Source organism: Cervus canadensis, chromosome X, assembly GCF_019320065.1.
Source record: "Cervus canadensis isolate Bull #8, Minnesota chromosome X, ASM1932006v1, whole genome shotgun sequence".
In the NCBI taxonomy this organism is placed as follows: domain Eukaryota; kingdom Metazoa; phylum Chordata; class Mammalia; order Artiodactyla; family Cervidae; genus Cervus; species Cervus canadensis.
In genome coordinates, this window is record NC_057419.1 from 138,168,599 (window position 1) to 138,186,458 (window position 17,860).

The window sequence follows — 17,860 nt, forward strand, 5'->3', positions numbered from 1 at the left end:
TGAAACAGATCACCAGCCCAGGTGGGATGCATGAGACAAGTGCTCGGGCCTGGTGCACTGGGAAGACCCAGAGGGAGCGGGTAGAGAGGGAGGTGGGAGGGGGGATCGGGAGGGGGAATACATGTAAAACCATGGCTGATTCATGTCAATGTATGACAAAACCCACTACAATATTGTAAAGTAATTAGTCTCCAACTAATAAAAATAAATGAAAAAATAATAAAAAAAGAATAAAAACAAACAAAAAAATCACAATTTGTTTATCCATTCTCCTATTGGCAACATTTTGTTTCCAGGTTTAATTATTATGAATAAAGATGCCATAAACGTTACTATTAAAAAAAATCAGAAATCAAAAACTAGTGGACTTCTCAACACTAGGAGAAGCTAGGAGACAATGGTGCCATGGCTTTCAAAACTATAAGGAAATTTTTTCCCAATCTTTCAATTTAGAACATAAATTTAAAATATTTTTTAAACAATAAATTCTCAAAAATGTATTTCCCTTGTACTCTCTCTTAGGAAGCTAAGGGAAAATTTGTTCCAGCAAAATTAAGGGAATAAAATAGTACATGAAGGGGCAATCAGGTGGTATCTGATGGAGTCCCTAATTAAGAACACAGAGCTGAGAAATCAAGGAGACTAAACTGGTCCAGTTAGAACTGAACATGGACCAAAAGACTGGTTCTAAATAGGAAAAGGAATACGTCAAGGCTGTATATTGTCACCCTGCTTATTTAACTTATATGCAGAGTACATCATGAGAAACACTGGGCTGGAAGAAGCACAAGCTGGAATCAAGATTGCCGGGAGAAATATCAATAACCTCAGATATGCAGATGATACCACCCTTATGGCAGAAAGTGAAGAAGAACTAAAGAGCCTCTTGATGAAAGTGAAAGAGGAGAGTGAAAAAGTTGGCTTAAAGCTCAACATTCAGAAAAGTAAGATCATGGCATCTGGTCCCATCACTTCATGGGAAATAGATGGGGAAACAGTGTCAGACTTTATTTTGGGGGGGCTCCAAAATCACTGCAGATGGTGATTTCAGCCACGAAATTAAAAGACACTTATTCCTTAGAAGGAATGTTATGACCAACCTAAACAGCATATTAAAAAGCAGAGAGATTACTTTGCCAACAAAGGTTCGTCTACTCAAGGCTATGGTTTTTCCAGTGGTCATGTATGGATGTGAGAGCTGGACTATAAAGAAAGCTGAGCACCAAAGAATTGATGCTTTTGAACTGTGGTGTTGGAGAAGACTCTTGAGAGTCCCTTGGACTGCAAGGAGATTCAACCAGTCCATCCTAAAGGAGATCAGTCCTGGGTGTTTATTGGAAGGACTGATGCTGAAGCTGAAACTCCAATACTTTGGCTACCTCATGCAAAGAGTTGACTCATTGGAAAAGACCCTGATGCTAGGAGGTATTGGGGGCAGGAGGAGAAGGCGGTGACAGAGGATGAGATGGCTGGATGGCATCACCGACTTGATGGATATGAGTTTGAGTAAACTCTGGGAGTTGGTGATGGACAGGGAGGCCTGGCGTGCTGCGATTCATGGGGTCACAAAGAGTCAGACACAACTGAGCGACTGAACTGAACTGAACTGAACTGAAGCTGGTTGAAGTTCTCAGGGCATATGACTTAGAGAGGACAATGCACAGAGAGAATTCTGAGAACTGGAAAGGGTTTTTGCCTCTAGTATTCAACAAAATACTGATCAACACATGCATGTGGAGGAAAGTGCCCAATGCCAGAGAAAGAGCCATCCAAAAAAAAATAGAGGGGACAAATACTAATGCTTACACAGGCCCAGGAATAGTGTATGTTCTCACTGGTCAAATCAGAAAATCTCATGATTCATGGGGCACTTGTTAAAGTACTCAGAAGGGTCTTGCCTCAGTAGTGGGGAAAAACTTCCCCTGTCTAAATACTGCTTTGATCACACCTAACAAATTTTCAAAGCAAGACCTAAAAGGAACAAGCTATTTTCAAGTAATTTAACTGTGTCCCAGAACAAAGTTTAGGAATATTTATAGGAATATAAAAATATACAGCATCCAATAAGATAAAATTCACAATGTTTAGCATCCAATAGAAAATAACCAGACGTACAATGGACAGAGGAACCTGGTGGGCTACAGTCCATGGGGTCGCAAAGAGTCGGACACAAGAGGCTGAGCACAGACACACAAAGAGGCAAGAAAATAAAACCCATAATGAGGAGAAAAAAGTAAGTAGTTGAAACTGACCCAGATATTAGAATTAGACATTAAAGCAATGATTATAACTGTATTCCATATGTTCAAAAAGCTAGAGAACCCTAACTTCCTGCTCATGCTCAGCAAATGACTTTGCCTCCTATTTTAGAGAGAGACGGGTAGATATGAAATGATAAATTATCTAATTTCTCATACCAAACTGCTGGGCATACCAACATCCACATCCATTACTTGGCCATATACCTTTTTTCCATACCTTCAGTTTTGCCCATCTCTAGCTGACCTCACATCCACTTTTAAACTCATTCATGTCTCTGCTATCTAAAAAAAAGTATTCACAACCTTCCTTTATCTCATACTCATTCTGGTTATCACCATATTTTTCTCTTTCCCTTTACAGGAAACTTCCTGAAATAATTTTAATTTCTTCACCTCTAATTTATTCTTCTTAAATATTTAAAAGTTATTTATATTAAGGTAATGTGTATGTGTGCTCACTCAGTCATGTCTGACTCCTTATGACCCTATGGAGGAGCCTGCCAAGCTTCTCTGTCCATGGGATTTTTCAGGCAAGAATACTGCAGTGGGTTGCCATTTTCTCCTCCAGGGAATCTTCCCAATTCAGGAATCAAACCCACATCTCCTGCATCTCTTACACTGTCAGGCTGATTCTTTACTACTGAGCCACTTGGGAAGTCCCAATTAAATAGTCAAATATTGCTAATAGTAATACTGCAAGAAATGGCAATCTCCTCTCATCTGCAATTTCTGCTCTCCAATAATAAGAATACGGAGTATTTATTTTGTACTGGGAATTATTTTTTAATTAATTATTATTGGCTGCACTGGATCTTTGTTGCCACATGCAGGCTTTCTCTAGTTGTGGTGAGCAGGGGCTACTCTCTAATTGCAGTGGCTTCTCTTGTGGAAGCCCCCTAGTGGCTCAGACGATAGAGTCTGCCTGCAATGTGGGAGACCTTGGTTTGATCTCTGGTTCAGGAAGATACCCTGGAGAAGGAAATGGCAATCCACTCCAGTATTCTTACCTGGAAAATCCCATGGACGGTGGAGCCTGGAGGGTTACAGTCCATGCGGTCACAAACAGTTGGACACGACTGAGAGACTAACGCTGCTCTTGTTGTGGGGCATGGGCACTAGGGTGCTCAGTCTTCAGCAGTTGCCCTGAGGCATGTAGAATCTTCCTGGAACAGGGATTGAGTCCATGTCCCCTCCATTGGCAGGCAGATTCTTAACCACTGGACCATCAGGAAAGTCCACATGCTGGGCATTATTCTAAACCTTTATAAATAAATATTAACTCATTTTACCCTCACAAAAACTTTATGAGATAGGCACTATTATTATTGCAAATAGGAGAATGAGAATGAGACTCAGAGAGGTTGTGTGACTCCCCAACGACCAACCAACTAGTTTAGAGTCAGAGGCAAGATTCAAACCCAGGGAGTCTAGTGCTATGGTCTAGACTTAGGTAGGGCATGCATCTATGTATGTGGCCAAAAGTTTCTCTGCCCCTAAACCAACACCAACATAGAAAGCTCCAGGCCTGAGTAGGTAGCATAGAACTATGGCATTGCTAGGGTGCATGGTTGGCTGTGTATTAGAAGAACTGGGAACATACTGTATAGCACAGGGAACTTTGCTTAATGTTATGTGGCAGTCTGAATGGAGGGGGGACGTTTGGGGGAGAATGGATACATGTATATGTATGGCTGAGTCACTTTGATGTTCACCTGAAACTATCACAACACTGTTAACTGGCTATACTCCAATACAAAATAAAAAGTTTTTTAAAAATCACTTTAGAAAAAAACAGAATAAAACTGAAATTCTTCAACATTTAAAAAAAAGAAGAAGAACTGGGAGGTGGCAGAGACAGAGAAAGGGGCGCCAGAAATCCACAGGGCTACCCATCACACTGAGGCTTAGTAAGTAGCCAGCTGGAAAAATCTTCAGGTGGCAGTGGCTACAAACATGACTGAACTGAATTAAGTGACTTTAAGCTGGTCCCTTTTCCTAAGAGGAGGCATGTTGAAAGACCATAAGGAACTCACCTCTCAGCGATATTTTTTGCAGACTGGAGAAACCGTGCCTGGTCATTTTCTTTCAGGATATGCTCAGCTTGGTTGATGAGGACTGTTGACCGTTCAAGACACTGGCGGCAATTAGCAACCTGCTGTGCCAACTTTCTTAGTTTCATAACCTTAAAGAATTAGCAAAAGAGAAACAAGATAAACACATCCAGTGCTTAATTAAAGATGATAAAACAACATGAAGGAGATCTGCTGCAGTGATTCTAAAAATAAGACCTATGAACATCCCATGGTCCCTGAACTAATCACTCGCCTTCTCCCCCACCCTCCATGTCTATTTTGCCAACTCCTCCCTGCACCCGCTTACTTACTCTGCAACACACTCAGTCATACACTCTAGGTTACTCACCTCCTCTTTTATTGATCATATTAATTATTTTGATTATAAAAGCAATGCATGGTCATTATAGAAAATTTAGAAAATAAAAAGTATAAAAAGAAACGCTACCACCTGGAGATCACCTCTGTTGACATTTTATTGTCAATATATTGTCATGTATATGCTTAATAAAAAACACCTCCTTTTTCTTTATGAGTATCCACATTCATATGTATATATTTCTCTCTCTAGGCACTCATGCGTACCTGTGTGCTCACAGATCTGTGTTCTCAGAAACTTCAATATCTGTGGCACAAAGTAATGGTTAGCATTCCAGGCTCTCAGAGCTTCTCACATTGTACACATAGCATGAGGTCATCATCACTACACTAACCAGCAGACCAACAAGCATAAAATCAGATAGCTGCATGAAGGCCCACACCTGACCTTCTTGATCACAATTCTCCAGTTCCCATGTTAAAAGCCTGGAAGTCTTCTCTCTCTCTATCCTTCATTCATCCTTTATATATATATAATTGGTTGATGATTCTCGTCATTTCCTTTCTAGCGATGCCTGTTATGTTCTTCCCTGCCATTTGTGCTGCCACTTTCCTGGGTTAGGCCTTCATCAACTTATACCAAGAATCATTCAATAAGCCTCATAACTTGCTTCCCTGACTTTAGTACCATCCTATTCTGATCTACCCTGCATACTTCTGCTATATTTATCAGTCTTTTCCCATCATAAGAAACTGAACAGAATGGTTTCCTTATGCCTTTCAGATTAAACCCTAAGTCCTTACAATGGCAATCATGATCCTTCCATAATTCTGGTCCACAGTTCTTTCTGTGTTGACTTAAGCCATACATAGAGTAAAGCACCAAATCTGAAGTGTACAACTCAATGATATTTGCATATACATATACCCATGTAACTACCAACCAAGTCACAATATGAAATGTTTCCAACACTGCAGAACTGCCATCATCTTTTCTGAATTCAGAGCCATAGGCCAAAGATTGCTTCTTCTTTGTTTCTATCCCTAAATTCTCATATCTTCTTGCTTTCATGATCCAAGTTTAAACTGGAATCATTGGAATGAAACTTGGACTTTTGGAAAGTCAACTTGGCCTTGGTCTCACTGAAGTGCTCTGTTTTACCTTTGTCTCTTTGATTTTGACAGCAATCATTTGCTTCCTCTGCTGGATGATCTCTACCAATTCGTCACATTCTTCCATAAGTTTTGCCTCATGCATAGCGGTATTCACCTGCCAAGAAAGTCCAGAGTGTTACATAGTGATTTCTGTCCTTGTCCCCTGCAGGTTCTCAAAGGTTTGGACTTACAACTAAGCATGCACAACTTCTTCCGTACCTCCCTCATAAGATCCACTCCTAGAAGAAGGGTAGATATGATGATATTAATGATGCAAGGGCATTGAAGCACCACAGACAGGAAGGTCTCTGGCCTCTGGTAGATCATGATGATTAATGGAAGGCTGGGCAGAAGGACAGATGAGATGGGGGCATATTATTCCCACTGTGCAATTCCCTTTAATCTAGCACCCTGTCCTCCTGTTGTTCTTTTGGAAAGAGGATACGAAGATTTAAGTATATCAGGGAAAGAGGATCCTCTCCATAGGTACAAGAACACTAAGGTTAACCTTACAACAACATATTTCTACCATCCTAACAAAAATGTTTTCAGTTTTCCTTGTTCCTTTCTAATTTTAAAACATATGAATGTTTAGCTCTATCTTCATATTAAGTATATGATTGTGTAGATGTATTTTCACACAGTTGTCATCATGTCTTAATAGATATCTCTTACTTTGGGTTGTCCAGTATCTGAATACCTTTCCTACTTGTGGATACTAACTACATCAAAATATCCTTACTGCAAAGTCAGGGTGGGAGGGTGAAAAAAACAGCCACCATTCTTCATCGTCTTCCCACGTACTGCCTTCTCCTTCTGCCCATCTCTACTACTATAGACATTAGATGATATGAAGTCCCTAGCTGGGCTAAAATAAGCACAGAGGATCTTTGAGCTGCCTAAATGTAAAGGGAAAGAAAGGGGAATGAAACTTATGTCTTTTAAGCACTCAATGTATCAAGTACTTTATAGATAAATTATTTCATATAATTATCATAACCACTTTATAATATAGGAGCTATTTTTATTTCCATTTCACAAATGGGAAAACTGAGGCTAAGAGAATTTCAGTGACTTGCTCGAGACTGCCCAGCTGGGACGTGGTGAGAACAGAATTCAAACAAGATGTGTCAAGGGAAACTCCTGGGCTGGCAAGGAGGGCAGATAAGGTTCAGTTTCATTTCAGCAGCAGTCACAGAGGGAAGCATAATCATTCTAAGAGTCCATTCAAGGATCATTCGAGTAGAGCTCTAAAAAGCTGAGACATAGACAATGGACTTCTTGAGCAGCAAAACTGAAGTCGTCAGATGTGCTTCATTAGCAAAGTAGGGTTGCATTTTCACCTGCTAGCCCTCTTTAGAGGGCTGCTTTATGTACTCCAAGCCCAGCAAGATACCTGTCACTAGGCCCCACTGTCTCCTCTCTCACCCTCTAAGGTCCCTACTGGTCAATTTTCTATTTCCTACTAAACTGAAATAAAATATGCATGCCGAATTTCAACCTTCTTTTGGTTTATTTTCACTTGCCAGAGGGGAAGTGCCACAGTGAGAGCTTCCATTTATTCTGAATGAACGGTCCCACTCTGGCCATCCTAATGTGTTTTCTCAGACTGCTCACCCCTTCCTAAATTGGATCTTCCTTTCCAAGGCAGATAATATCACCCTCTCAAAGAATTCCCACTCATGTGGGAATTGGAGATTCATCTAGTGCTCCCTGGATCTGTGCAGAGACTATTTGGAGACATAAGACAGTTCCTATTTATAGCTGCTGATGGTATAGTAAACAGTGGTGTGGTGCCTTATTTCTTATATTTCAGTCCTTGGAGTAACCTTGGAGTAACTCACTATATGCCAGGCACCGTCCTGAATAGTTTATATACTAGCTCTCTCAAACATCAAAACAACCCTATGGATCTTTTAATTAAAGTACGAGCAGAAGCTTTCTATGGTAGTGCTTCATCTCTTTAAAAGGATCTATTTAAATGGATGCCATATTATTTGAAAGTGAAAATGAAAGTCACTCAGTCGTGTCCTGAAGTTTGGGGTTTCCCTGGTGGCTCAGTTGGTAAAGAATCCACCTACAGTGTGGGAGGCCTGGGTTTGATACCTGGGTTGGGAAGATCTCCTGGGGAAGGTAACAGCTACCCACTCCAGTATTGTGGCCTGGAGAATTCCATGGACAGAGGAGCCTGGCAGGTTATAGTCCATGGGGTTGCAAAGAGTTGGACACGACTGGGCGACTTTCACTTTCATATTATTTGGGACTATTTTGATTACTTTTAATAAAACCAATTCTAGCTTCACTTGAAAAAAAAACCCTATAAAGGAGGTACCATTAGCCCCATTTTACAGAAAAGGAAACCTGAGCACAGAGAAACTGACTTGCTCAAGGCCCCAGCCCTACTAAGTGGCAGAGATGTAATCTGAGCCCAGAGCATCCACCTCTGAGAGTTCATACCTTTAACTATCACACTAAACTGTCTCTCCAGTCTAGTGTAGCAGAATCCTGTCTTCAGCTCCTGACAATCGTTACCTCTTCTGCACTATCCATCTTTATTTTGTCATTGCATTCTCTTTAGCGTTTTCAGACTATGTTCCCCCAGAAGGCCATGTACATCCATGTCCTGTGCCTTTGCTCAAGACTATACTTTCACTTAGAAAGTGATTTCACTATTTATTTGTTGAACAAAGTTCTACTTATCGTCCCAAACCCAGGTCAAAGATTGTCACTTCTGAAACTTTTTCCCACCTGCTTGGATACAACTGATTCCCTATTTATATTCCCATAGCACTTTATATCGGCTTCCCTGGTGGCTCAGCAGTAAAGAATCTGCCTGCAATGCAGGAGAGGCAAGAGACGCAGGTTCAATTCCTAGGTTGGGAAAATCCCTTGGAGGAGGGCACGGCAACCCACTCCAGCATTCTGAAACGCCATGGACAGAGGAGTCTGGTGGGCTACAGTCCATAGGGCTGCAAAGAGGCAGACACGATTGAAGCAGCTGAGCATGCACGCACAACACTTTATATATAATTCTATCATATCATTTACTACCTTATAGGAATTTATTCATTTGACTTCCCTGAGCAAACATGAGCTCTGGAGGCCAGGGACCGTGTATTATTTGACTATATCTCCAGCATAGCGACTGGCATATGGTTGGTGTTCAGTAAATATTTGTTGCATTGAATTGAATGGAGAGCAGTATCTTACTGCTTGTCAGACATGTTCACTTAGTTACTCAAGTTATCGTAACTCAATATGTCTAAAAACAAACTCACCATCTTCCCTCTAAATCCAGCTTCCATCTCTGATTTCCTCTTTCAAGTTAATGCTATCATTATTGTACTTGTTCAGGTTCAGTCACCTAGTTCTTCCTCATTCCCACATAAAATCACAGCAGTCCCAAAGTCCTCCCCTCCCTTCTTTTCAATCTCACTAAAATCCTTCTGGTAATACAATGAGGCTCTGAGCCAAGGAAACAATAAATTGAAGCCCTCATCACCTTTTTTTGAACATTATTATAAAAGCCTCATTAATTCATCTCCCTACCTGCAGAATCTTTACTTTGCTATCTTTCATAATCCATCCTATCCCCTGAAATCAGGAAAAATCATCTTTATCACCAACCGTCAATCATCTCTTGTGTGCGATGCACTATGCTCAGGACCTGCCCTCAATAAATGTACAATCCAAAAGGGTGATAAGGGCTTCAGTTTTTTGGCTCCTTGGCCAATTTTATGGGAAAAACCCACCTAAACATAAAACATATCAAGGTAATATAAGTGAAATGTCAATGAGTGATGTAGGCTATAATGTACAGAAACTGAAGGGAAAGATCAGTCTCAGTGGGGAATTGAAAAAAGATACCTGAATGAAGCAGGACTTGAAAATGGATAGGACTCAGATTTAAAAAGTGAGAATGGGGAAATTTTGAGCCAAGATAATGAGATTGAACCTTACTTTAGTGAGATTGAACCTTATCAAAAAATATAGTATCTTTGAAAATTTTGCGGGGGAAGAAAGAGGGTAAGATGGTGGGAGAATAACTATAATAAAATTTCTTAAGAAGATGAATTAGGGTTAATTTAATTGGGGGTAATAGCAAGCATGGGATTCCCAGGTGGAGCTGTGGTAAAGAATCTGTCTGCCAATGCAAGAGGTGCAAGAGACATGGGTTCAATTCCTGGGTCAGGAAGATCCCCTGGAGTAGGAAATGGCAACCCACTCCAGTATTCTTGCCTAGAAAATTCAATGGACAGAGAAGCCTGGTGGGTTATAGTCCCTGGCATCGCAAAGAGCTGGACACAACTGAGCACATACACACATACACACACACACACACAGCAGCAGCAGCAGCAAGCATGGGGACAATTTAGGAGGCTACTGTGATGTGAACAGGGCCTAGTCAAGGAGGGTAACAGGAACTGAAAGGAAAGGTCAAACACGAGAAGCATCCCTTTGCTTAATAATCTTCAATTAGACAACAAGCTCCTTGAGGAAAGTTTTTATGCCATCTTGTTTTTCCTGATGCAATAGGCACAATGCCTAAACACAACAAACACTTAAGAAACATTTACTGATGGATTTAGCAAAGTGAAAAATCAAAATAGGAATGAAAAACATTTAAAAATATTCTACAGTAAATGCATTTTTTAGAGAAAATGCAGGTTGAAATGAGGGCGTTTGAGTGTGGTTTGGACAGTTACATCAGGCAAGATGAAACAGCGAGATGCAACTAGTAGAGCAGACAGTTAACTGAAGAGGCAAAATCCCAAACTAAAGGTAAAGCAGTGACATTAAAATTTTTCCATGTCAAGAAGCAGCCCAAAAGAGCAGGGTCCTTAAGTGTTATTGGAACAAGAAATACTCCAGGGAAAATCTGTCTTCATGGTGTAAATAAAACATCTCAAATTGCTTGGAAGGCACTTGAAACCCCTGGTATTTTCCTTGTCTGCAGTTTCCTTTGAAAATACAGTGAGGTATTCCACATGCTTACTAACCCTCAGATGAAAACAACAGGGGTTACTTTTTTCCAACTGGGGTTACCTTGATAAGCATGATTGGTTGGTTGATTGGTTGGTTCATTGGTCAGTTGGTTGGTGGTTTGTGGAAAACCCCAGATCTTTATTTGAACTTTGTTCTTTGGTTTAGTGTGTTTGACTAAATGGCTTTATGTGTGTGGAAAAATCTATCCCCCCTGAAAATCCAATTAGGGGTATATTGTCACCCTGCTTATTTAACTTATATGCAGAGTACATCTTGAGAAACGCTGGGCTGGATGAAGCACAAGCTGGAATCAAGATTGCCGGGAGAAATATCAATAATCTCAGATACACAGATGACAATACCCTTATGGCAGAAAGTGAAGAAGAGCCTCTTGATGAAAGTGAAAGAGAAGAGTGAAAAAGTTGGCTTAAAGCTCAACATTCAGAAAACTAAGATAATGGCATCTGGTCCCATCACTTTATGGCAAATAGATGGGGAAACAATGGAAACAGTGGCTGACTTTACTTTCTTGGGCTCCAAAATCACTGTAGATGATGATTGTAGCCATGAAATTAAAAAACACTTACTCCTTGGAAGGAAAGTTATGACCAATCTAGACAGCATATTAAAAAGCAGAGATGTTACTTTGTCAACAAAGGTCCATCTAGTCAAGGCTATGGCTTTTCCAGTAGTCCTGTATGGATGTGAGAGTTGGACTATAAAGAAAGCTGAGCACCAAGGAATTGATGCTTTTGAACTGTGGTGTTGGAGAAGACTCTTGAGAGTCCCTTGGACTGCAAGGGGATCCAACCAGTCCATCGAGAGTCCCTTGGACTGCAAGGGGATCCAACCAGTCCATCCTAAAGATCAGTCCTGGGTGTTCATTGGAAGGATTGATGTTGAAGCTGAAACTCTAATACTTTGGCCACCTGATGCGAAGAGCTGACTCATTTGAAAAGACCCTGATGCTGGAAAAGATTGAGGGCAGGAGGAGAAGGGGATGACAGAGGATGAGATGGTTAGATGGCATCACCGACTCAATGGACATGGGTCTGGGTGGACTCCGGGAGTTGGTGATGGACAGGGAGGCCTGGAGTGCTGCGGTTCATGAGGTCGCAGAGTCAGACACGACTGAGCAACTGAACTGAACTGAACTGGCAACCTACTTGTGTAAAGGAAGGGGAGTTTCTGATGTTTTAGACCGAGTCTCAGTGCCAGTCTTATAAGGCCTAAGTATTAGGACACACAGCCCTTCCTGTTAAGCCTCCAGATCTGTTCTGCTCTGTGCTCTCTTTTTTCTTCCCAAAGGCAGCAAGAATTTGACTGGCAAGTTTCTTTCCCATTGCCCACCTCATTCTATTTCCTATAGTTCTTTCCTACCTCTTAGTTGAAAGATTAAACCCAGAGTCAGACTGTGTCTTCCCCAATTTCCACCCTTCCCTGACAGAAACACAGGTTCTCTGAAGGATTTACAAGGAAATCAATACGTAGGGGTTCACAAAAGCCACAAGTTACCAAGGTTTAAGAGGATGCAAAAAGTTATTTTGGTTAATTGTTTCTGTTACCTATTGAAATGTAAATGGACTAACCTTTTTACCCCTCCCTTCTTTTACAGAGCTTGTTTGAGAGTTTTTTGGGAGAACTCCCACACACTCATTCTTTTGGTCCTTTATCCCTTGGTTTAAAGTTCATCAGCCTTCCCTCCAACTCACCCCCAGAAGAAACTTCACTTACACCCTCTCCCTAGCTCAGTCACATCCATCAGTCCTGCAGAGCACCACAACGCAGTTCAGGAGGAACTGAGAATTTATGTTCAGGTAGAATAATATGTATGAAGTAGTGGATGAGCCCTCTACCTGCAATGAGCATTTGCAAACTCAAATGCAATTTATTTACACGGTAATAGAACTCCTTGTTGACATCTCCACCTCACTGTACTCTGTTCTAAAAGGTCAGTGCCAGCCTCCTTTATTTTCTGAAATCTTCTGCCCAAATAGGTCTTCCCCTTCCACCTCAAAGATTTTGAAATGCCAGCATTAAAGATCACTTGGGGGACTTCCCTGGCGGTCCAGTGGTTAAGAATCCAACTTCCAATGCAGAGGACATGGGTTCAATCCCTAGCTGGGGAACTGAGATCCCACATGTTGTGGGGCAATTAGGCCCACACACCACAACTAGAGAGAAGCCACAACTAGAGAAGCCCACTTGCCGCAGTGAAGATCCCATGTGCCCCAACTAAGACCCAACACAGTCAAATAAATAAATATTTAAAAAATCATTTGGGGAAGTTTTCATTTCAGCACTTACTGAGTGCCTGGGCTTCCCTGGTGGCTCAGATGGTAAAGAATCTTTCTGCAATGCAGGAGATCCGGTTCGATTCCTGGGTTGGGAAGATGCCCTGGAGAAGGGAATGGCTACAGTATCCTGGCCTGGAGAATTCCATGGACAGGGGAGCCTGATGGGCTACAGTCTATGGGGTCACAAAGAGTCAGACACGACTGAGTGACTAACACTTTCACTTTCCACTTTTATTGAGTGCCTACATCACACACATGGCACTAGGTGGGTTTCTGAGTGAGACCAAAATGATGAAAAAGACTCAGCTTCTGGCCTTTAAGGCACGTATAGTCTAGTGCAAAATATGACTGTGAATTCAATTAATTACAATTTAATAAATAGCAGAAGAAGAAATATAATAGGATACAAACAAAGCTCTAAGGAGAGCATAGAGAAAGGAAAGTAATTTGGTCTGTGGAAAATGACAGTCAGGAGATTAGGGAAGGTTTCATGTAGCTGAGCTGGTTTTGAAGGACGAACAAGACATGGGCAGGCAGATATTAGGTTTAAGGCAGAGAGAATAATATGAATAGCATAAGCAAAAACAGAGGCAGGAAAGCAGAGAACGTGTTTGGGTAAAGCAGATCAGCCTGACAGATGCAAGGGAGGGAAATAAGGCTAGAAATGAAGACTGCAGATGTATTCTAGAAAGCTGCACTGTCATTCGGAGTCTCTGAACATAGCTGGATAAAATGTCAGGATCTTAATGCCATGTTGTTGTTGTTTAGTCACTCAGTCGTGTCCGAGTCTTTGCGACCCTATGGACTGTAGCCCATGAGGAATCCTCTGACCATGGAATTCTCCAGGCAAGGATACTGGAGTGGGTTGCCATTTCCTTCTCCAGGGGATCTTTCCAACCCAGGGATTGAACCCGCGTCTCCTGCATTGGCAGGTAGATTCTTTACTGCTGAGCCACCAGGGAAGCTTGTGTTTAGGCATACATGTTCACATTTCTGGGGTTCACATAAGGGTGAGATCTAGAGAGTTTTATATCTTCAGAGGGGGTTATAAGAAAGCGCTATGCTTCACAAAAGCAGCAGTAGAGTGGAAAGAACACTGGATGGGGAGTCAGAAGACCCTGTCATTGATCAGTAATATGATGTTGGGTAAGCCCTTCTCTCTAGGCCTCATATTTCCATCTTTAAAGTGAGGGGCTAGGAACTGATGATTTCTTTAGTCTTTTGAAGATCCAACAATTCTGTGGTTTTGAAGAGACAGAAAGGAGGTTTTTGCTTCATTTCACGTAGGATTTATAGCTCTATATATAGAATCCCAGGTGGAAGCCTAGATTATACCTCTCCCACTTCTTGCATGTTCTAAACAGCTGCCTTGTGTGGAAAGAGAATATATGGCAGAAAGTAACTAACCCTAAGGTTACCAAGGCTTGGAGGTCTGATCCCTGGGGAGAAAGGATTCTAAAACCAACACAGACATGCAACATGGCACCGGTTCATTCCTAAGGCATGCATATGGAACAAATTGCCCTCTCTCTCTCTCTGTTGCCAAGATTTTTGTTAGTTACTCAGGGTAAAATAAACATGGAATACATGTGTCGATACATGTGTGTACACTGCATAAATGTGACATTACATGCATTTTTATACTATACAATATTTTTTCAAAATCAGGAACGAATTACCCAAAATGTCTGTAACAGTTAATGCTACGGAATGTGATTATCTTAAGAGGCAACTGAGAGGAAAAGAAGTATGTGAGCACGTGCTCTCTATCACACACACCCCCCCCCACACACACACGCACACACCTGGTTAAATCATGGACAAGAGCCAGCCTGCTGGAGTGCAAATCCTGGCTGTGTCATTTACTCATTATATGTATGACCTTGGGCAAATTATATAACCTCTATTTCTCAGTTTCTTTTGTAAAATGGCAATGATAATAATAGTGCCAACTTCATAGGGTAAGTGGGAGAAGTGAATGAGTTAAAATATATGGAGCAACGAGAACAGTACCTAGCACATCATAAGCACCCACAGCCTGACAGGAAACATGTCTTCAGTTGATGTCCATGTCTGTCAGAAGGCCTTCCACATCCTGGTTCCCTGAGTCCAATATACTAGGATTCTTACACTTCTAGATGCCCTGGCTGCCACCTCCCCATCCACACTACTTTTCTAGCTTCAACACTCTCATCCCCCACCTACCTTTATCCACAACCCCTCACTCACACCTCTGCCAAAAAGTTTAAACTTAGGCACTAAAGGCAGTAGGTTGCTTAACTCTGCTTCAGGAATTATTTTTTTGTCTCCTAAGCTACAGCTACTCCAGTACAGGGGACTCAAAATCCTATTAATAGTTTTCCATGTCTCCCAGTCCTGAAGGCAGTGACCCCCTGCCTTCAAGTGAACAGATAAAATCCAATAAAAGCCCTGCTTTATTTAATTATTTTTATGTAAAGCTGATGGAATCATCTTTGAAATGTTGCCCTGTTTTGCTTTGGAAAACAAAAAAACAAAGTAGTCTCATCTTCTTTATCCTTTTATACATTTGAACCTTCCTGATACAAAGGACTGTGGAGGTGGTGTGTGTGATGCAGTGCTTTAAAAAAGCAGTCCCCAACCTTTTTGGCACCAGGGACTGGTTTTATGGAAGACAATTTTTCCAAGGAACCGGGGGTGGGGGAATGGTTTTGGGATAATCCAAGCCCATTGCATTTATTATGCTCTTCATTTCTATTATTATTACATCAGCTTCACTTCAGATCATCAGGCATTAGATCCCAGAGGCTGGGGACCCCTGCTTTAAAGTGTGATCTGGATTAACACCTTAGCTTAGATGCTGCCACAGTAGGTGTAACATGTGCATCATAAACATCATGGTTTCTTAATTTTTCCGGCTTTATTGAGATATGATTGACATACAACATTGTGTAAATTTACGGTGTACAATATGATGATTTGATATGCTAACATATCACGATAGAATTATCACAATAAGGTTAGTTAACATGTACTTCACCTCACATTGTTACATGTATGTGTGTATCTCTGTGTGTGTGTGTCTGTGAGAACATCTAAGATGCACTCTGTTAGCAACTTTCAAGTATACATACAGTCTTGTTAAGTATAAACAAAAAATCTTTAAAAAAAACAAACTCATAGAAAGAGACCATTGCCTTTTCTTGACTGCATTGTTATGACAGTAATAAATTCTTCGCTGCTCAGCAAGGTGAGAGGTTTTCATAACAATTTCTTGATAATCAGTCAGATGTCCAATTTACTTCTCTTTCTCATCTCCTTTGCACAAAAAGTGGCTGCATGTTAAAAAAAGCCCTCAGCCTCTTTTCTTTGACATTTTGGAGTCTGAGAAGGTGGGGAAGTGGTCACCTGGGTGATCCTGGGCTAGAATGAGAAGTGAGAAATTTGTTGTATCCTTTCACTTCTTTGAGTACCCTGCCTGCTTTTTCTCTTCACCTTGTTCTCAACTAAGGTGTTAATCAATGATAGTTAAAGGTGTTAGTATGGCATTAAGGGCTTCCTTGGTGGCTCAGCGGTAAAGAATCTGCCTGCAGTGGGGGAGACCTGGGTTTGATCCCTGTGGGGAAGATACCCCTGGAGAAGGAGATGGCAATCCCCTCCAGTATCCTCACCTGGGAGATCCCATGGACAGAGGAGCCTGGCAGGCTACAGTCCATGGGGTTGCAAAAGAGTCAGACATGACTTAGCAACTAAACAACAACATGTCTAAACACACAAAAATCTTGCATGAATGTTTATAACAGATGTAACTATAGTAGCAAAAAATGACCAAAATGCTCTTCTTTGGGCACATGGGTAAACAAACTGTGGAATATCAACAATAAAATTTTTTCACTATTGATATACACAACGTGAGTGTGTCTCAGAGGCATTATGATGAGTGACTTAAGCAAATCATAATATGTTGCATACTGTGTGATTTTGTTCATATAACATTCTACAAATTACAAAATTATAGTGATGAAGAACAGATCAGTGATTGCTGGGGGGTAATCAGTGATTGCTACAAAGAGGTAGCACAAATGAGGTTTTGGGAGTGATGGAATTATATTGTTTTAACCAAGGTGGTGATTGGGCTTCCCAGGTGGCACAGTGGTAAAGAATCCACCTGCCAATGTAGGAGACATGGGTTCAATCCCTGGGTTGGGAAGATCCCCTGGAGAAGGAACTGGCAACCCAGTCTAGAATTCTTGCCTGGGAAATCTCATGGAGCCTGGTGGGCTACAGTCCATGGGGTTGCAAAAGAGCTGGACATGATTGAGTGACTAAACAACAATGGTGGTGATTACATAAATCTATACATGTGATAAAATTCACAGAAATACACATACTCCCCTGGGCCCCAAAAGGTTGAGTATATGTAAAAACTGGTGAAATTTGAATGAGGTCTATAGTTTACTAAGTAGAATATTGTACCAATGACAATTTCCTAATTACGATAGTTAATGTGGTTATGAAAGGTGCTAACACTGAGGAAGAGTAAATGAATATTATGTTGGAACTCTATTATTTTAGCAATTCTATATGCTAGTAAGGGTATGTTCAAAATCCTTCAAGCTAGACTCCATCAATACGTGAACCGAGAACTTCCAAATGTACAAGCTGGGTTTAAAAAAAGGCAGAGGAACCAGAGGTCAAGTTACCTACATTCATTGGGTCATACAGAAAGCAAGGGGATTCCTGAAAAAACATGTACTTCTGCTTCATTGACTATGCTAACGCCTTTGATTGT

At 41.2% G+C, this 17,860-nt stretch overlaps 1 protein-coding gene across 6 annotated transcripts in view; it reads right to left on the minus strand.

Annotated features, from left to right (window-relative positions):
* The window catches only part of MID2 (midline 2), a 122,918-nt gene that overhangs the window by 43,826 nt on the left and 61,232 nt on the right, over window positions 1-17,860 (minus strand). For all 6 annotated transcript variants that reach the window (XM_043458071.1, XM_043458070.1, XM_043458068.1 and 3 more), the window contains 2 exons: window positions 5,814-5,921; window positions 4,295-4,443 (listed from right to left, as the gene is read on the minus strand). In XM_043458071.1, the coding sequence (XP_043314006.1) occupies window positions 4,295-4,443; window positions 5,814-5,921 (257 nt within the window). The remainder of the gene's footprint in view (window positions 1-4,294; window positions 4,444-5,813; window positions 5,922-17,860) is intronic.